Raw genomic sequence first — 21,671 nt, 5'->3', positions numbered from 1 at the left:
CCATTAATGTTGTGGTAGCAGTTTAGGTTTTCTCGGGTACTATTGTGATGAAATAATTTTTTTTCTCAATAGTATTTTATTTTTCCAGTTACATATACAGATAGTTTTCAACATTCATTTTTGTAAGATTGTGAGTTCCAAATTTTTTTCTTCTTCCCCAAGATATAGTAGACAATCTGATATAGGATATACATGTATAGTCCTTTTAAACATATTTACGTATTTGTTATGTTATAAAATAAAGATCAGAACAAAAGAGAGGAAACCATGGGAAAGAAAAAGCAAACAAACATGCAAAAAAGATGAAAATAGTGTGTTTCAACCCACATTTGGTCTCCATAGTTCTCCCTTTGGATATGGGCAACATTTTCCATCCCAAGTCTATTAGAGTTGTTTTAGATCACCACATTGCTGAGAAGAGCTAAATCACATAATTTTGCTATTGCTGTGTACAATGTTCTCTTGGTTCTGTTCATTTCACCTAGCAATCAGTTCATGTAAGTGGATTTGCAGAATGATTTTCATTCATTATTTTACTTGAGCCTCATAAATGCCCTATGTGCATCCCCACAATCAGTTCTCCTAATTAATGAAAATCAGATCCGGAAGAAAAATTTTTTTCTTTATTGATTCCTGAATCTTTTGAAGGGTGAAATCATCATTAATGTAAATCAAGAAATTATAAGCTGATCTAATTTTTGCAAAATATTCATATACATGTCCAGATATTTCAAGTAGTTCACCAATACTGTACCTTGCCTCTGTGCAACACTTCTGTATTCTTTCCTAAACTCATTAATTTCCTATTTTTCCTTAGGTTGTTTACAGCATGATCCGATGACAAAAATCATTTGGTTTTGTGCTTATTTCTGATACACATAATATCATAAACATGAATAGAAGAGAAGAGCCTTAGAGGCCATCCAGTCTTGATGCACTCTCCATACTAAGCTTCCTCTCTGTAATTTCTAATTTTCTTCACATGAACATAACATTTTTTTATTATTACTTTTTTATTGACAACATATGCATGGGTAAATTTTTACAACATTATCCCTTGCACTCACTTCTGTTCCAGCTTTTCCCTTCAGATTATTCTCCAGAATGGTTAAATCAGTTAACAACTTCACAACAATGTTTTGCTGTCCTAGTTTCTAATGAAATATTTTTACTAAAACACACACACATCCCAAACAAATGTGATGTTAGATGTTTTGAAGCACTTGAGAAGCATGTAGAGTGCATAATTAAAGATAACTCCCAAGTTTACAGACATGAGTTAGTGGAAGAATGGTGACAAACAAGGAGAGTGATTTAATTCTTTTTTTGAACATGCCAAATTTGAGATGCCTACCAAATAATCTGTTAGAAATTGCCAAAACTGAGGATGTAGGAGGAGAGCTGAGAGATACTAAGGTTGAATATGTGGATTGTGTTAAGTCAGGTATATAGAGATGATATTGAGCTAGTGGGAGCTGATGAAGATATTAAAAGATAAGAAAAGAAGATTGCTTGTTGCTACCTATGTTATCTTGGACAAGTTATTTAATTTCTCTTTGGTTTTGGGTTCCTCCTTTATAAATGAAAGATTATACTAGACGGTGACCTTTAAGGTCTTTTCTAGCACTTTAATTTACGATACTGATTTTGATTATTACACATCATTCTATCTTTTTAATGTGACATCAGTTTTATTGGATGAAGGTAAAGAAAGTGAAGATGCGGTGGGTTGGATTAGGAAGCTGTTGTACATTAAACTTTACATTTTTCCATCAGGACATTGGAATTTGAGATTGATCAAATCATTGCACACTCCGCAAGCTATATAGTTTGAGTCTGTGTTGTGTCAGTGAGCAGAAGAGAGAAAGGATAAGATAAGGAAAGTCAAGCTGAGGCAGCTTTCCTCTCCCAAGTCAGGGCTCCTGGTTTTAGAGAACATGGAATAAGCATACTGTCCCACCTGGGGCTAAAGTAGGGGGGAACCTGTTGGAGTACTGGTTTTCTAGTATAGGGAATGGGAGGGTCAAAAAGAAATAGGAGTATGAGAGATCTCTCTCTTCATGGATGGTTTCCAAGGAGAGAGGGCATAGCTAGATATGGATCCCAGTACTCTTTTCTTCTGCTTCTTCTTTCTGCCCTTGGGCAAATGGGCACTTCAGTTGGGCTGGTACCACTGTGCCCTTGGGTGGGTATGGGTTCTTGGTTTGAGGAGCAAAGGGATCTTTTGTTTTAGAAATGGATGGCTCCTGGCTCTTGGTGGGAGGTGGCTGGCAGGATAGTTTGACCTGCTGCTGCTCAGGCTTCTGTGAGGGACATTGCTATTGCTGTTGCCGCTGGAATGACATTTTTAATTGGGGATGAGTTTAGGACAACTCCAGTATAATTGCATTAGAAACTGCTATTTCCAGGGCAGAGTAAGATGGCTTTTTCATATCTTTGTATCTTTACTGCAACCCTGTGAAGTAAGATAAATGGTAATTTTGTTTGATTGTTGAGATATTTAAAACAGAAGGTCACTAATTGATGGCAAAATTAGGCCTAGAACTCAAGTCTTCACCCTCCATGTTTTCTTCTCACTAGACTACAATAATGTAAAACTAATATAAATTTATTTGGTTTTTTTAAAGAAATTTTAAGAATTTTAAGAAAAGATGGGGGCAGCTAGGTGGCGCAGTGGATAGAGCACCAGCCTTGAATTCAGAAGGACCCAAGTTCAAAGTTGGTCTCAGACACTTAACACTTCCTAGCTGTGTGACTCTGGGCAAGTCACTTAACCCCAGCCTCAGGGGGAAAAAAAGAAAAAAGAAAAGAAACTGAAGAAAAGATGTAAAATTTATCCATCGTGCAGTTTCATACAGTTGTAATACTGCTGTTATCACATTTGAATATAATAAATTTCTAATATAGTCATATTAATGATTTTCTTTCCATAACAATTTAATAAACACATAGCCCATGTCCACAATTTCTTAAATATTTATCTCTTCCCTAATGTAGATTTTCTTGTTTCTTTATTTTCTTTTCTGATTTTCCATTTTTTAAAAGAAATTCTCAAATGTTTTATTTATTTATTTTCAAAGTATTTTGTCTTGACAACATTGCTTTTTTTTTTTTAAAGACTAATCAGGCATTAATATCTGGTATTATTATTGATTGGAAGATTTTTTTTTCATGCTGCCACATTTAAGATTTCTGTGACAAAAAAGGAATTAATTGGAGCATATAATTATGAGATGTCCTACCATCTGGCAGCAATACTTGATGCCAATTAAATCAGCAAATGACTCGATTAGATGATTTAGTAAGTTTTCAGGTCTTCCCCACTATCATTTTAGAAGAGGAGAATCCCTTTAGAATCTTCTTATACATTCTTTTTAAACCAAAGCCTCTAAAATGACTTTTAAATCTTTGCCCACAGAAGATAATCTTTTAAGAAGGACTTATATCCATCCTGACACAGTAAAATTGTCATAATCATATTTTTTAAAAAAAATTCTATCCAAGGAATTTAGTCTGTGACCAGTTTGGGGGAATTCTGATACTGTCTTTCTTTAAATTGGAGAGTAGTTGTATCTACTTGTATAAATGATGCCTAATTTAGTGTAATTGTTCTGATTTTTATGTGCACGGAACTCTTGTAATAATGAAGTTTTATATTATCTTAAGAAAAGCTATTATCAATGGCTGTTTATTTCTTTATTTTTAAGTAGCTTTTTATTTTTCTTAATAAATTTAGAGATAATTTTCAAAATTCACCTTTGCAATATCTTCTGTTCCAAATTTTTCTCCCTCCTTCCCTCTCAACCCCTTCCACAGCAAACAATCCAGTATAGGTTAAACATGTTAAGTTCTTATGAACATATTTCCATATTTGTCATGCTGTACAAGAAAAATCAAATCAAAAGGTGAAAGAAAAAAAAAACACAACAAACCAGCAAAGAAACAACAACAACAAAAAAAAGGTGAAAATATTGTGCTTTGATCCATATTCATTCTCCCTAGTTCTCTCTCTGGATACAGATGGATCTTTCCATCACAAGACTATTGAAATTTCTATTCTTTACACAAAGACTTTCCCTTCTTTTTTGAAATTGAAATATAATTTATTTTTCTTTCTGAACTCTCTGCTTTATTACAGTCAAAGTGATACGCATTTTTACACACAGCCTCTTTTTTGATGCCCACAATCAGCCTGTGAATCCTCAGAAACAGAATTTATCCTTTTTTTTTTTTTTTTTTTTTTTTTTAAATGAGAAAAATTGAGTGAAGTTTAGTGGTTTCTTAAGGTCTTACTACGTACATAAGAAAGACCTCTTGATTCCCGCCTTGTATAATGCTTTTTCTATTTCATCAGTTTGTCCCCTAAAAAATAGGAAATCATTTGATCAAGCATTTAGTAAATGCTTACCATATTGCAAGGCCTAACTTGACACTAGATAGAAAGACTTAAATAGCCCCTATCTTTAATGAGCTCACATTTTGTAGGGAGAAACCATATGTACACATATGAATATATTCCAAAATATTAAAAGTAGTAAGAGGAAAGATGCTCTCAACTAGGAATGTATAAAAATACTTCATTTGGAAATTACTGGGAGGGTATGAATTTTAGGGTTTATATGTGATCTTATAGAATGATGATGCTATTGGGAGCATCTTGGAAGTCCAGAGAAATGCAGCAGGGCAGGAAATAACAAGATGGCTATTCTGGGGGCTGTTTTAAATAGAGTATCTGTGCTTTTCCAAATCCATTTCCACCACCTGCTGCATTTGCTCCTTCACACATGCTGCTGAAGGTGAAGAAAGTCACACAACTGTTATGACTGGATCCATAACACATTTACATTACATAATTTCAACTAGTCCTTATTTGCTTCTGAGTAATCCTTTTATAAAGCCTACCCAATTAATTCACTTTAACATTCACCTCAGTATCTCTTTAAAACCTTTTCATCCCCCTTCAAACTTCCTCTGTCCTACCCTCTCAAGTAAGAACCTTGCCTCATTTTTTTTAGACAAAAAATTGAGACTTTACTGAGAATTCCATCTTTTCCCCTTCTCATCTCATCACTCAAATGCTTGCTATTACCAATTCTTCCTTCACTATGTCTCATATGAAAAGGTAGTCCTTTGGATTGCCAAAGTTACCTTTTACATACATGAGTGATCCCATCCTATCTCCTTTAGCAGATGACTTCCTTTGTCATCCTTATTCTCCCATTGTATCTTCAGTCTAATCCTTGCTATTAGCTGCTACTATTCCCTACTGCTTACCACCATGTCTATATCTCTCCATTTCTCAGAGAATTCTTACTTGATCAGTTTCTGCTAACACTTGACTTTATATATCTCTCGAGGCTTTTGTGGCCATTTCCTTGAGAAGACCATCTGCAATGGGTATTTCTACTTCTCCTCTCATTCTCTTCTTTTATACAGTTTAGTTTTTGACATTTTCAAATAAAATTACTCTCGCCAAATTTACCTGTGATTTTTTAATTGCCATATCTAATGGTCTTTTCTTAATCCCCATCATTCTTAACTTCTCTATAGCCCTATATAGCCTTTGATGCTTTTGATCACCTTTTTTTCCTTGATACTTTCTTCTCTTTAGCTTTTTAGGACACACTACTCTCCCTGAGTTCTACCTGTCTGACTGTTCCTCAGTTGTTCCTTTGATCCTGTTCCTCAGATCCTTTGCTGGATCTTCATCTAAGTCAAGCCAGTGAAGCTTGAATACCTTCTAGAGCTTTCCTCTGAACCCTCTCATCCCTCTGTTTCATTTGATGATGTCAATAGATCCCATGGATTTAACTACCATCTCTATGCTGATTATTCTCAAATCTACTTTTTCAGTTCTAGTATCTCTATTGACCTCCAGTTTGAAATTTCTAATTATCTTTTCAGATTGGATATCTAGTAGACATCTCAAACGGAATAGCTAAGGGCTATCCATTTCACCTTTGAATACACTTTTCTCTCTTCTGATACTGCCACTACTCTAGAGCAAGCCATGGTTTTATTCCTAGACTATTGCAGTTTTCTATAAGCCTCTCCTCATATAAGTCCATATATCAATTACCCACTGAAGTGTTTTTCCTAAAGAGCAGATCCACTCCATTACTTTCATTTGACATTCACAATTCTTCATAAACTTTTCTTCTCCTTAACTTTCTGATACCTCCAAGAATTCAATGGATCCAGTGACATTGGCTTCTTTCCTGTTCCTCACACAAAATACTCTTTCTTTACTCTGATCATTTTCAGTAACTGTTTTCCATGTGTAGAATGCTTTCCCTTCTCATCTCTGCCTCCTGGATTTTTTTGTTGTTTTCAAGTCTCAGCTAAAGCCCAGTTTTGTAGGAAGTGTTATCCATCCCTCTTCTATTATCTTCCATTTTGATTATTAACTGTTTCTCTTATATTGTATGTTTGTCTCCACCATTACATTTTCAGTTCTACAAAGGGTAGGGACTATCTATTGCCTTTCTTTTTATCCCCAGTGCTTAGGCACTGTTCCAAATATATAGTAGGCACTTAATAAATTCTTACTAATTTCAGTTGTCTAGAAAATGAGTATGAAAGCAGAGTGAGTCAGTAATAATTCCAAGGTTTTGAAATTGAATAAATGGTATTTTCATTAACAAAAATAGTGAAAAAAAATAATGAAGTATAGAGAGTAGGTTTTAGGAGAAAATTAATGTTTAAATTAAGGCATGATGATGTTTGCAACTGGAAATATTCTCTATGCAGATGAAACTTAGAAGACATGTCAGGAATGCAGATGCAAATTTGGAAATATTCATAGAGGAGATAAATTGAGTATGAAATTGTCAAATAAGATTAAAGAAGTGGGAAAACCTAAGAGTAGTACCATGGATAACACCTAACATTAAGGTCAGAAAATGAGTAGTCAGAAACATAGAAGAAAAGCAAGAGAGCCAGTGTAATGTTATATCTGACTTTTGTGAGAGCAGTTTTAGCAGGATCATTGGGATTGGGAGTAGATTGAGGAGTCTAGAAATTAATCTAGAAATCCTTAGAAATTAAGTGCAAATAAAATGAGAAATTGGAAGCATTGATTGTTATAATGAAAAAAAAATTGGTGGATAAATTTTTCAGGGAAGCTAGAGAAGATGGTAGCATAACTAACTGATAGACTTCTCAAATCTCCTTATTTAATCTACTTATCATTTTTTGCATATGTCATATTATCCCTATTATAAATTTGTAAGCTCCCTAGAGTTATATAGGTAATGTTTGCACCCATTTTGTATCTCTACTTATTGTCTGACTACTAGTTCCTTGGACAGTGAAGGTGTTCAGTAGGTGTTTATTGAATATAGTGATATTGCATAAGCAGAGAGTCCTCACTCAACCAGAGAATATAGAATTTTTTCTATACCTAAGGCTCATTTATAGAGGAAAAAATGAATTGAGTCTGTGGATGAGATTGTCAAGCCTCAAAATATAGAGTGAAATAATGAAACAAATGATGGTAAGAGATTAAAATGAGAGTACATAGATAGCAGAGTGAAGTAATTTCTTTTTTACCACCGTCTAATAATAAATCGGTCATTTTTTTAAAAAAAGCACAATCATATATTTTGTCCAATAAATATTTTTAAACTTGCTTTTATAAATTAATTGTAAAAAATGTTTAACTTCTAATGGGATTTGGTGGGACTTTTGGTTGGTAGGTATGTTTTTTCAATTGAAATGTAGATGAAGAAAAGGAAGGTAAGGGAGCAGGTAGGTTTGCTTGGTTTGGTAAATCTAGTTTTGAGTTTGTTTGATTTGTTTTGTTGTAGGGATTCTAGAAAAGTGAATATTTGAAGAGCTATCCAGTGAAAGAGAGATTATAGTAGTTCTTGCCCTAGTGGGCAGGTCTGGAAGAGTGTTTGGAAGCTGCAAAAAAGACAGGTTTAGTGAAGGAAATTTTCTAAACAATTTCAACTATAAAACAAAGGAATTTAACAACCAAACTAAATTGTGTTTCATTCTCTTTGAAGGACTATAAGCAAAGGTTACATAATCACTTGTAAAATGAATTGTGGAAGGGATATAGGTTGAACTAGCTGACCTGTGAAGCCTCCTTGGACTCATCTCTTGATTTTTGAATGACAGATAAAAAGAATAGATAGTACAAGTTAGGGGAATTTGATATTTTTATAATAATTTCTTGAGGTTGGGCTTGCCCATGTAAGTATAATGTTGCCCATTTGATTCTTGGTTTATATATAAAATTTATTCTATGAAAGTTTTTTTTTAATCTTATAATTCTAATTTTATTTAAATGTTTGGTTTTAGTAGTCATATTTTTAAATATTAGGTTAAATAATAAACTCAAATGTATATCCATGAACATTATTGTTATGTGAAACATGAAAGGTAATGCTACAGGCAATATTAGAGAGGTCAGTTATAAACTTAAGCCCTTTTTGAGACTATCTCTAAATCTATGTTTTCTCTTTTAGTATCAGATTATAAATACTTTTAACAAACTTTTTATGATTCTACTATATATGTGCATAAGAGACATATGCATATAAATGGCTTAAGTTTTGTCTAATAAGAAATAATAAGAGCCAGCATTTATATAGTGCTTTAAGGTTTTTGCAAAGTACTTTACAAATATTATCTAATTAGATCCTCAAAAAACCTTGGGTGGTAGATGCTATTATTATCTCTATTTTATAGATGAGGAAACTAAGGCTGACAAATTAAAGCCAGGGACAAGCACTAGTAAATATCTGAGGCCAGATTTTAATTCACTAAACAGAGAAATTTGTTTTATTCTTATATTTGATAGTGTTGCAAAACTTTCATGCTGTTAAACTATAATAGATTCTTGGGAGAAAAAAAAATCTTCAAAATTACTATAACCTTTGGTTGAACATGTTGAACAGCAATGATGAGACAAGGCACTATGCTAAGATCTAGAAGCAAAGGGAAAAATATTTCCTTCTTCCAGTGGAGCTTATATTCTAATGGAAGAGCACACACACACACACACACACACACACACACACACACACACACACACACAGAAGAAGAAGAAGCAAAGAGGATGAGGATGCAGAATTATCCATACTGTACCCTAGGTGTCAAAATTTTTAAAGTCAGAAACAGATCCTGAAGGAGAATGAAGCCTAATTTGCCAAAGGGATGTTAGGTTGAGAAAATTGTACGAAGTTCCAACAAACATTAGCTAGAAGAAGCGAAAAGAATTTGATTTTGGGGCTCAGTTGTGCCATTAGCTATTTTAACAGATTATTTATCCTTTTTAAATTTCAGTTCCTTTATTTTTCAAATGGAGATAATAATACTTGTATTATTAATCTCATAAAATTATGTTAGATGAGGGAAATACATATAATATACTTATTGTTTGGTTAAGAGCACTGAATTCATTTTTATTATTATGAAATTGTAGCCCACTTCACTAGCACTACATATATTGCGTGATTAACCTTGACATCTTTTTTTTTTTTCCTCCTATACGGTATACTTTCTCACAAATATTGTGCTCTATAGTTCACTAAAACAAATACATTTGCCCTCATATTTTTACTGGCAGCCATTCATTAATACAGAAAAAAGACAAAATTTGCTGAATTTCAATGTATTTTCAAAAATTTAGAAAAATATTGAAGTTATTTTCTTCTTTTAAGTAATAATATTCTTTAATTCCCTGATAGTGACAGAGGAGAAACCTTTTTTTTTTTTTTTTTTTTTTTTTTTTGTGCTAAGGCATTTGGGGTTAAGTGACTTGCCAAGGGTCACACAGCTAGGAGAAATTATTTCTTTTAATAAATTTTCTTCTTATTATTATTATTCTTTTTTAAAAAACAAATAGGTTCAGGACTTCACCTGAGATGGTTTCTGTCATATTTGGCAGGCCTGATTGTCTGTTAGCTAATGATCCTTTTCTGCTAATGGAAACGAGGAATAATATATATCTATTTCAAATAATCAAGCACAACTATACTATCATTAGTCGTGGAGTACAGTGGATTATTTCAGTTAACTCTTGGGTCCCAATGGCATTAACCCATGTGAACTGTATTCCCTTTAACAGATTATTAGAGAAGTTTAAAAAATTTATAGATGTAGTAGAAAAAAAGATTGCAGGGATTTTGATACCTCAAAAAGCTATTGAATCCAATTCTTCAATTGGAGGACACCTCTTAGTTTCTAATTTTTGGCTAACTTCCAAAGAGTTGCTATACATGTTGTTGTACATATAGATCTTTTTCTTTTCTATGAATTCTTTGTGAATGTAGGTGCAATAGTTGTGTAGTGCAGTTGTATAGTTTTTTAAAACTTTTTCCAGGGCAGCTAGGTGGCGCAGTGGATAGAGCACCAGCCCTGAATTCAGCATGACCGGAGTTCAAATGTGGTCTCAGACACTTAACACTTCCTAGCTGTGTGACCCTGGGCAAGTCACTTAACCCCAGCCTCAGGGGGAAAAAAAAAACAAAAATAACCAAAAACTTATCCCACTTGTGACCCCTTTTTCACTCAAGAAAATTTTACATGATATTTAGGCATATAGGTATATAAATTAAATATTTACTGATGATAAACCATAATTTTGTGACCCCACATATTCAATCACATGACTCCATATTTAAATCCACAATTTAGGAAGCTTTGGTATATAGTTGAGTTAAAGGGTATGCATAGTTTGGTAACATATGGACATAGTTCAAAATTGCTTTCCAGAATGGCTGGTTGACCAATTCATAGCTTCACCAATAGTGCGTAGTGGTTGGGAGTGGGGCTGTGGAGAAATGGAGAAGGAATAAGCATTTATGTTGTATTAACTGTGCTAAGGTTTTACAAATATCTCTTCTGATTTTTTTTTTGTTTGTTTTTTTTTTTTTTGTTGAGGCAATTGGGGTTAAGAAGACTAAGGTGCTCCTGACTTCAGGGCTGGTGCTCTATCCACTGTGTATCCTAGCTGTCCCTCCAATATGATTCTTGCAGGGATCAGTGAGGTGCTCATTATACACATTATAAGTTAAAGAAATTGAGGCAGGCAGAGATAAAGTGAATTGAAAATTACATCACTTATAAGCCTCTGAAGTTTAATTTGAATGCAGGTCTTTGCAATGTATCCTATCTACTGCATCACCAAGTTGATGTAAACCCCTTTTGCCCTACCATATCCAACATTTGCCATTTTCCTCTTCTATTATACTTGTTGGTTTGATTGGTACGAGGTGAAATTTCAAAATTGTTTTAATTTATTTTCTCTGATTATTAGTTTTAGCTTTTTTTAAATGTAATTGTTAATAGCTTGTATTTTTCTTTGAAAATTGCCTGATCGTATCTCTTGATCCCATAGAATTTAATATTCCTATTGCCTTGTTTTATCTAATAACTGGTTTTTATAAAATAAATATGATGTCAAAATTTAGCTCATTTAACATTAAGTTTTGTGGGAAGAACTTTATTTTTCAAACAAACTATGCCATTTTATTAGATTCTTGATTAGTTTCTTGATAGTGAATTTATAAGCTATTTTGTGTTTTCTCTTTTAGTAATAGCACAGTTACATTTACTAGTTTGGAAAATGATTGGTAGGAAAGAATTGGAGAAATTAAATATTCATTATGTTTTCCTTTTTTAGGCCATTGATGAGCCTCCTTATTTGACAGTGGGAACTGATGTGAGTGCTAAATACAGAGGAGCTTTCTGTGAAGCCAAGATCAAGACCACAAAGAGACTTGTCAAAGTCAAGGTATTATGCTTTTGTTAGCTATGTATATACTGTGAATTTGGGTATCCAGAATACTATTTAATTCTAACTTTTGTGGAATTTGAGAGCTTTTTTCCTATTGAATATAATCTGATATCTCATAAGAGCAATCACTGTAAGAAAGCATAATAAAATATCATTAAAAGCAATTCAGTGTGTAATTGGAATACAATTAAGTAATTGTTACAATTATCTAATGTAGCAATGCCATTTTCCATTCAGCTTTGGTGCTTATATTTAGAATCATGAATTTTAAAACAAGGGTATTAAAGATCATATAGTATAAACCTCCTCATTTTACTGATAGAGAAAATCCAGTAGGATTAGATTTAGTTTTTTACTAACCTTTCCTGTTGAACTTCTTCCCCATCTCTGAAGGTTTTTTATGGTCTTTAAATGCTAGGCTGACCATTTGTTGGGAACTCTATAATTCTATAAAAAATTTTTTTTAAAAGTGCTTATGTAAAGAAAAAAAGACTTGGCATTAATTTTAATCATAATACATTATGTATTATAATATATATATTATATACATTTAATCATAATACAATAATTCATTATATAAGTTAGTTTTTCACTCTGAGGTAATGTATTATAGTAGCTAATTTTGTTTGTTAACCAATTATGGATTCCAAAATAACTCCCCCCCCCCAAAAAAAAAAAAAAACCTTTGGGTAAATAAAATGTATAAAAGTGGATCGATACAATCTTTTGAAAGATAATTACATTACAGACACACATATATCCCTACACACATAGTTATTTGTATAACTAAACAAAAAAAAACTGGAGTTATAATTATAACTCCATTAATAGTTTGTTGTACATAGTTATAATCTAATATTGTTGAAGAAGCCTCTGAGTCTTTTCCTACTTTCACTTCACATAGCTGTAATCAATCTTGTAATTGAAATTTGTTACTGCCTTTCTGGAGGCCATGAAAAAGGAGTAATCTACCAATTTTACAATTCCTTTACTTATAAACACAGGAGACTGGAATTACAATTCTGTATGGAAAAATAAACAGGATTCTTTATTCTTTTTTTACCACTTACCTTTCCAGATATTTCCTTGTCGTCTCCTTTACATAGTCTAGTTTCCAGCCAGACTGATATAATAACTTGTTCCCCAAAGTAAACTTTTCCTTTCCTTTCCCTTTCTCTTTGCATAGGCTGCCTGACTGACACCACTTCTTGGAAACCTAGGCTTTCCTCCAGCCCTACTCAGGGACACCAACTCTTATGAGAAGCCTTTTTTCATTTCCATCACTTACTAGTGTTCTTTCTCAATTTATATTGTATTAGTCAGTGTGTTCTCTATGTTTTTTGTATCTCTTTCTTCTCATGTAAGTTCCTTGAGGGGATTTGTAGCCCTAATTCTACCAGGAATTAGCTTGTCATCTTTGATAAATTTCTAGATTAGAAATTAGAGGATCTAGTCCTGCCACTTCTTATATGTCCTCATTTAACCTCCATGAGGGATTTTATTCTGTTGTTTCTTTGGGTATATATCCTCCGCAACTATCAGAATATCTTGTTCCCAGTAGGATCTTAATAAGTGTTTCTTTTTTATTTTTATTTTTTAACTTTAATTGAATTCCTATCTCTAGTCCCATTTGTTACAACTTTTGCACCTCCTGGGTATTCTCCATGTTTTCCAGAGAGTGGAGAGGCTACAGGGAACTACTTACTATTTGTAATGACCTAGTAATTTGCTGTCTCACATTTGTACTTATCCTGATTCCAGCAGTTTTCTCCAGGCTGCTTGATATACTGGCTAAAGTGCTGTGCCTGAAGTCCGGAAGGCTGAATTCAAGTCCCACTTCTGATGCAGACTGGCTCTGTGATCCTGGCCAAGTCACTTAACTTCTCAGTGCTGTAGGCAACTCCCTAAAGTTATATATTGCAGAGACAATATTAATTTGGATTGAAATAGGAAGTTTCCTCATCTGAATGTAGATGTGAGTGAGAATGAACAAATTGTATCAGAGCTTAGTCTAGAGAAAAAAGCAGCAAGAGAAGGAAAAGCAATTCTCTCAGACTTTTCTTCTGATTCCCCTAATTGGGAAAATTGTTAGATTGTTTTTTTCTGTATTAAATATAACATGACATGCTTTGAATATTGAATTTGAATGCTATTGCTTTGTTATATTAGTAATTTTATTGGCCATAACATATAGAATTATGATCTCTTGAATTTTGTGTGACAGTTTATATAAATAAATATATATAAAGATGGAATTTCCCAAAATTTCTGGGGTTTATTTTACCAAGATCTCTTTCTTGAGGATATGATTTTATGGTAATAGATTTCTCTCGGTATGTACTATACTACTAAATTTTACAAGAAGAAATATGAATTATAGCTTTTTTATATTAGGAAGAGTAGAGTTAAAAACCAAAAGAACTGAATTTTATCCTCAATTCTAAAGGGATTAGCTTTTCGTTTTTTATAAATTGCTAAATTTGAAATCAGAGGATCTAGCCTTCCCACTTTACATCTTGTATGTCCTTATTTAACCTCTTGAGACCTCAGTTTTCTCATTTATAAAATTGATGAAGTCATCGTGAATGACACATTCACTTAGCTAGCTGAACCAGATTAAAATGTAAAAACATTTTATGTTTAAATGTTTAACAAAATATACAAATAAAATATAACATAGGTGATGTGAAGTCTTAAATCTTCTAAGTCACTAGGAATATTTTCTATTTGAGTTTGAGATCACCACTCTAGATTATGAGCACTGACATCTGTGTTAACATTATATGATTTAATTGACTTAAAGATACCCGCTTTGGGAATATAATGTGAAATATAGAATATAATGTGGAAATTTTACATTTATAAGGGAAAATTTTTTAATCTTAATTTTTTAAAGTGCTTTTATGATTATTCACATTTGATTGGTTTAGGTCAGTGAGAATTTGGGCATGTACATGCACAAAATGGTGAATAATATGCATATTTGGTCCAAAAAAGTCAGTTTATTTTATAACAAGGTCCCAGGTTTCTTTAATATAATGAAACCCACTTAAGAGACCATTTTCCCCAAAATCCCAATTTTTAAAGCACAAATTTTGTATTGTCCATGGGACTAATTTGTTTTAAATCTACATTAGAACTGCAAGAGAGCTTACAAAATTCATTAGATTCTGGAAAATAACATGATTATAAAGGGCATTATGATGCTTTTATAGGAAAAATGAAATTCTAATGAAAAACTTGGCTTCTAAAATTTCTTGAAATCTAGTAGTGTTAATTCCAAGACACTTTTCTCCTTCAAAGTCAGCTCAGCCCTCCTATGTATGTTACTGAAACTATCTTTAGAAATTATCTGATTTGATGAATGAATCTCTATTCAGGATTGGAAGACAGAGAAAGGACTGGAAAATATTCTATTTCATCAGTCTTTCTTAGAATGAAACAGATTATATATTCTCTCACTGGAGGAGAGGTAAAAAAGTGGTTCACAAAATCTCCTAGCTCCAAACAAAAACCTTTTTAAAGGAATCAGAAATAGTTTTCTTAAGTTAGTTTTGCTCCAGGAATGCAGTCTTCTCATAGGCTATGTGTTTGGCTTGGAAACAGACGTCAAAGATTTGAAAGTAGGATAGAGTTCTTCCCCTCCCCTGCCCCCCTTCCCCCCCCCCACCAAGTACTTCAGTATTCATTCAGTAAATTCATTTTGTGTTATAATACCTTAACTTGGGTAGAAACTATAGAATAATGCCTTTGACACTATATACCTTGCAAAAAGGGTATCACAAATAATATGAAACATGTAGAGCTTAAATGCCTTACTTATATCTTTTCATTCTTAACATCATTGAGCCAAGCTTTATTCAGTGAACTCATTTTAACTCTTATAATCAAGAAGTGCTTAATAGAAGGAGGCATTTTCATTATCAGTTTAAATAAAACAAAACAATGTGATAATGTCATTGAGCAAAGAATAACACGTTATGTCTTTAACCATGGAGCAAATTCAAGACGAAATCATGGAGGGTTTTGAGTAGTAAAATTCCCTTGGTCTTTATTTTTTTAAATGCATGATTTTCAGTTAATTGATTCCAGACTGGGATGTTAAGTAAACTGAAACCCTATTATAAGTTGAATGAATAATAATTTAAATCACTTTTAATAAAAGGAATAATTTTTTTTTACTGAACTTGATGATATATAATTTATTTGTAATTGATGACTAATTAAACTTGTAATCTCTTAGGTAACGTTTAGACATGATTCTTCAACAATGGAAGTACAAGATGACCACATAAAGGGTCCACTAAAGGTAATTTACTTATTTGTTATCTAATCAAATAATCTTGATTGGGAAATGTCAGATTCCTTAAAGTGTGTTCTCAATTCAATGCCTATTTGTGTTTTGAATGTTTGTCTGCTTAGATTCTATAATGTTTATTAAGAGATTAGGTGTTTTAAGGAAATTAATAAGTGCATATACTGAGTATTACATAGTATAAAGCCAGAAATATATAATCATCTTACATGTGTAGGAATTAAGGTTAATACAAATAGTATGGAGTAAAATGCATGATTCTCTTATATATGTAGAAAAATAAAATAATTGAACTGATTAATGTTTCTCTTTTTAAAATTATTTGGAATATTACAAAATAAGCACGTCTGTTCATCACATATTCTGGACATATAATGACATTTATGTTGCTTTTTGCATGTTTGTTATTGTTTGTGATATACTGCAGTGTATTGCATTTACTTGCTTTTGGGGAGCAGATTGTGGCATTGATTTTTCTGAGCTCAAAAATATAAAATACATGGCCACATTGTGACCAAAACATTATTGATGTTTTAGGGGAAAAAAGAGAGATGGACTTTTAAATTATCTTTGCCTAATTGGAAAACTCAGTAACATTTCTTAGGTAGACTTGATCTCTGAATTCTGCCACTGAGATCTGAGCCATTTTATTGTCCATGTGCACAGTATCTGTCAAGTAGGTGAATGTATGTACATGCAAAATCCAAACAGAACAGAGGATTTGTTATCCATCCAATTTCTTATAGCTGCACAGAGAATCAGTGTTGAAATTCTCTGGATATTCCTGTTTGCAAATTACATTTTGGCATTGCAGATAGAGGACAGGCCTTTGAAGTCATGAAGCCACAAATTCAGATACTGCTTCAGACATTAGCTCTTGGGCAAGTAACTGAACCTACCACTGTAACTGTTAACTAGTTGCCAAATCTAAATATGTTCCAAACATGTGCATGTGTATACATTCATCTTCTTGACATGTTTATACCTTTTTGGTGAACATTTTTCTGATTTGTGTTATGTGGTTTATACTCAAATCACGGAGGAGAGATCATATTTGATGTAGAAAATTTTATGAATTTAATGTATGGAAGCATCTTGTTGCTACATTTTGCTATAATAAGTCAAAGTTTATTGTAATCAACAAGTAACAGTGTAATCTTACATTTGCAATGCATCTCAGTTATATGGAATATGAAAATGTGTTGTGCTGTAAAAAATAATCTATGAAAGTGTTTCCTTCCCATGATACAGTAGAAAAAGTATAGTTGAAGCAGAGATATTTGGGGTTTAAAATTCACCTCTGATACTTATTAAATATGTCCATAGACAAGAAAAGTAATATTTTTTCATCTGAATGATACCTTATAGTTATTGCTAGAGTCAGTTGAGGTGGTGCTTGTGGAGCACTATTGTAAATAGAACATGTGTTATCCCCATAAAGATTTTTTAGAGATTATAAATAAGACATGTTGATTAATAATTGCTGATATTTTCTCAGTAGTCTTTGGTAATAGTAATGTCCATAATCTAATTTGTTTCAGAGTGTATATGAGGTGGAGAATTAAGCTCTTGACTACAAAATCTCTAAAAATGTTATCATCAACATGAATTTCGTTTGTCAATGTAATTTAATGCTTGGAGTTTGAATTTTAATTGTATCTAATACTAAAGCACATTCTGCTCTTAAAGAAAAATTCTGGAACTAGGATTAAAAAAATTTTTTGATCACCATCATAGAGTTCTTTGCACATAGTAGGTCCTTAGTAAATATTTGTAAATTTGCAAACATAAATATTTTTGGTTTTCATCAGTCATCTCATATTAATCTTGTTTCCCCATACTTATGTACACGCATACCATGCAAGAATAAACAATAGCATTTTGTGTTAAGTACACCAACATTCTTCTTCTTTAATTATTTTTAAACATTATTTAAATTATTTAATTATTTTTCTGGTTGAGTATAATGATGGGCTACAGATTTTCAAGGTCAACTATAAATAACTGAGAGGTGGGATGTGAATGGGGCAAATGGGGGAAGAAAATTATCTATTCAGGTTCCCTTTTGCCTGGACAGTTGCTTCTTCTACATCATTCTATTTATGATTTGAATTTTCTTATTTCTTTATAATGTATGCTCTTGATTTATTTTTGATTCCTTTGAATGTGACCAAAGGTCAAACTATTGATTTTTGATCAAGACAAAGGCAGGAAACTTAAAAATTATTGTTGCAACTATTTTACTGATAGATTAGACTTATTGGAATATTCACTTCCTTTCAGCTCAATGATGGCAGGGGGTGATTTTTGGTTAAAATGCTCCTAAAAATTTAGTTCTACCAAATAATTTAATTATTTATAATTGTGTACACTTCCAGAAATTACAGATTAATGTTAACTTAATTCATTTGAGTTGAAAGTAAATAAATTAGTAAATATCACTTTGTAATGATGCTATTTTAAAGCTTTAGTCATATTATTTAAATTTATTTTAGTTCATTTGATTCCCCCCCCCCCATAGTTCTATAGAATTTTAAGCAGAATAAGCCTTATCACCATGAAAATTGCTGTTCACTTTCAGAAATGATGTACATATGGTTATATATTGTATTCTTTGTCTGCTGGAAGAAGTTTTAAGTATTCATTTATGAAATATCTTAAACTTGATTGAATCTTTGATAGAAAGTAATTCATGTGTCTAGGTTTCAACACATACCTGTTAAAATTAGGCATGAGTCTTTCCTTTTTTAAAAAAAATTAATAATAGCCTTTTATTTTCAAAATACACACAGAGTAAGTTTTCAACATTCACTCTTGCAAAATATATATTTTTTTAATTCTTCTTTTCCTTTCCTTTCCCATGACCACCCACCTTTCCTAAACAGCAAGTAATCCAATTATTTTTGGTTAAAATGTGCAATTCTTTTAAACATATTTCTAATTTATTGTGCTGCACAAGAAAAATCAAATCAGAAAGGATGGGAAAATAAGAAAAAAATTAGCATGTAAGCAACAACAAAGGTGAAAATACTATGTTTGTGATCTACATTCAGTCCCCATAGTCCTCTTTCTGAATGCAGATACAGCCATCATTCTTTAAGAAAATTTGGAAAGGGTGTGTATGTGGGTGGTGAAATTGCTTACTGACTCAGATTCTCCAATTAACATTTATATCACTTGTGGGGAAAATGGCTTTTAATTCTATTTGGGAAGAGAAGCCCCCAAAATAAAAATTAAAAAAAAAAAAAGAGGAATTTTTAAAAACCTTAAGATTTCAAAAGAAATAAGTACATACTCATGTTTTAAAAAATACTTATTTTCAGTTTGATTAGTTGATAATGAAATTCATGCTATTGGCTGAATTTGGTATTTTGTCGTTTCCCCTGTCCTCCATGTCATTGCTTATATTATTTGCTTTTTGAAAGCTTGAAGTTTGCAGAACTTAGAATTAGATAGTGTTGATTATTAGTCATTTTAATTCCTGTGTTAGTGGACAGCTAGGTGGCACAGTGGATAGAGCACCAGCCCTGAAGTCAGGAGGACCTGAGTTCAAATTTGATCTTAGGCACTTAAACATTTCCAACCATATGACCCTGGGCAAGTCATTTAACCCCAATAGCCTCAGCAAAACAAAAAGAAAAAAAATTATTAATTCCTGTGTTAGCCAATTCCTGAAATAGATTCTTATTATCATCTATTATTCTATTGATGGAGGCAAATATATCAAGTAAAATTAACATCTTAAGTTTTTTTTAACCTTGACAATCAAGTAGAAATTGTCATGTAAAGTAAAATATTAAAATAACCATTCATCCATTATTAAACTTTCAAAAAGGTGTTTTTTTTTTGGTTTTTTTTTTTTTTTTGCTTTAGGTTGGAGCAATTGTAGAAGTAAAGAATCCAGATGGTGCCTATCAAGAAGCAGTTATCAATAAATTAACAGATGCAAGTTGGTACACAGTAGGTAAGAGGAAGTAATTCTTCTTTTTAAAAAATTGCTGGCTTAGTTGAACTAAATAATAAATATTAAAGAATTAATAAAAGAATAAATAATAAAAGACTAACTGAACTTATTGGAGAATTCAAATTAAAGTTTTATAGAAATATTTATTGCTATGTAATATACAAATTATTTTCAAAAATTGAGAAATAAAAAAATCTACCAATTTTATAAGACAAATATAGTTTTAATACCTAAACTAAGGAAGAATATAAGGAAAATAATTATGCACTAATAATATTAATTAATTGAAATTCAAAATTTTAAATAAAATTTAGGCCAAAAAATATAGCATTTCTTCTTAAAAGTTGTTCAGTATGATTGAGATGGAGTTTCTACTAAGGATCAACATTGGGAAAATAATTCTTTTGGATAGAAATGTTGACAGAATACTTTAATAGACCATACTTGAGGTCAGAGAGAAGATGATGAGAATTGGATGTCCAATCTAGTGGTGTTTAGAATGTTATTGAGAGTAGTATTTAGCCCCTATTCCTAATTCTGCTTACTTGTAATGCCTATATTATCTATCTGAATTGTGATAACTTTTTTCAGCATATTAAGTAGCTTCTGCTTTCACAGAGATTTAGTGACCCAATTTCTTAAATGTTATTTTCTCTAAAATGAATTCATATAATAAGCTATATTTCCTAATCACTGCAATACAAACTTTTAGCCACAGCTTTTTTTCACAAATGGAAAATGTGTTGATTCTTGGTATGTGTTACTGATCTTTTAAATTTATGTATCGGGTACACAAGGAAAGCACCTTTTCAGAATTCTGATTTTTTTGGGATTTAAACAGCCCATCATTTAAGTTTGGCTGAAATATAAGGGTTTTGTGCCATTTTTTTGCTATTGTTGTAGGATCCTTGTGATGACTTCCACTTCCTATTTTCTTTTAACAGTTTTTGATGATGGAGATGAGAAGACACTTCGAAGATCTTCATTATGTCTGAAAGGAGAAAGACATTTTGCTGAAAGTGAAGTAAGTAAATGTTTTAACAAATGAAAATGTTTTAAATCTCTAATATTCTTGAAATTGAATTTTTTTGTTTTCTCTGCTTGGGCATCCAAATTCTTTACTTGAATAAGAAAAAATAAATTCATAAATAGCATCAAAGAATAATCTGTAAAGCTTAATTTGAGACAGAAAGTATGTTTCCTTTGTCTCCTTTAATTCCTTTTTGTAAGTTAAAGAATACCTATAAAAAACAGTTACTTCTCAGTATTAGATATTGTGATTCCTCTTTTTTTTTTTTTCCTGTTACTATGTTGTACCTACTATCTATTATTTTGTGTTTTTATTTTGCAAGATGAATTACAATGGGGAAGATGGCAAGTGTAATGGAATGGAAAGAGTTGAGGCAGAGAGACCAATTAGGACAGTGCTGCAACCTCTATAAGAAATTGCCTTTTGCGTTCATAATCTCAGATATCTTTTTAAGTTGATAGATAGGGGGAAGCCCTGAAGTCAGGAGGACACTTAACATTTCCTGGCTGTGTGACCCTGAGCAAGTCACTTAACCTCAATTGCCTCAGCAAAAAATTGATAGAATAGAAGTAGTTTTAGATGTGTTAAAGTTCTAATGTTAATATTTTGATAT

The 21,671-nt window shown here is 32.0% G+C and overlaps 1 protein-coding gene and 1 pseudogene across 11 annotated transcripts in view; one reads left to right on the top strand and one right to left on the bottom strand.

The window, feature by feature from the left end:
* ARID4B (AT-rich interaction domain 4B) overlaps positions 1-21,671 on the top strand; it is a 195,017-nt gene that overhangs the window by 73,782 nt on the left and 99,564 nt on the right. For all 11 annotated transcript variants that reach the window (XR_012481321.1, XR_012481320.1, XM_074262435.1 and 8 more), the window contains exons 3-6: positions 11,636-11,746; positions 15,993-16,058; positions 19,938-20,028; positions 20,973-21,052. Coding sequence is in view for 9 of the 11 variants with exons in the window: in XM_074262435.1 (XP_074118536.1) it covers positions 11,636-11,746; positions 15,993-16,058; positions 19,938-20,028; positions 20,973-21,052 (348 nt within the window). In the remaining 2 variants the exon portion in view is untranslated. The remainder of the gene's footprint in view (positions 1-11,635; positions 11,747-15,992; positions 16,059-19,937; positions 20,029-20,972; positions 21,053-21,671) is intronic.
* Positions 2,091-2,345, bottom strand: LOC141538707 (small proline-rich protein 4-like; annotated as a pseudogene).

This window comes from Sminthopsis crassicaudata, chromosome 4, assembly GCF_048593235.1.
Source record: "Sminthopsis crassicaudata isolate SCR6 chromosome 4, ASM4859323v1, whole genome shotgun sequence".
Taxonomy (NCBI): domain Eukaryota; kingdom Metazoa; phylum Chordata; class Mammalia; order Dasyuromorphia; family Dasyuridae; genus Sminthopsis; species Sminthopsis crassicaudata.
Note: the sequence above shows the minus strand (reverse complement) of the source record. Positions and strands in the feature narration are given on the sequence as shown.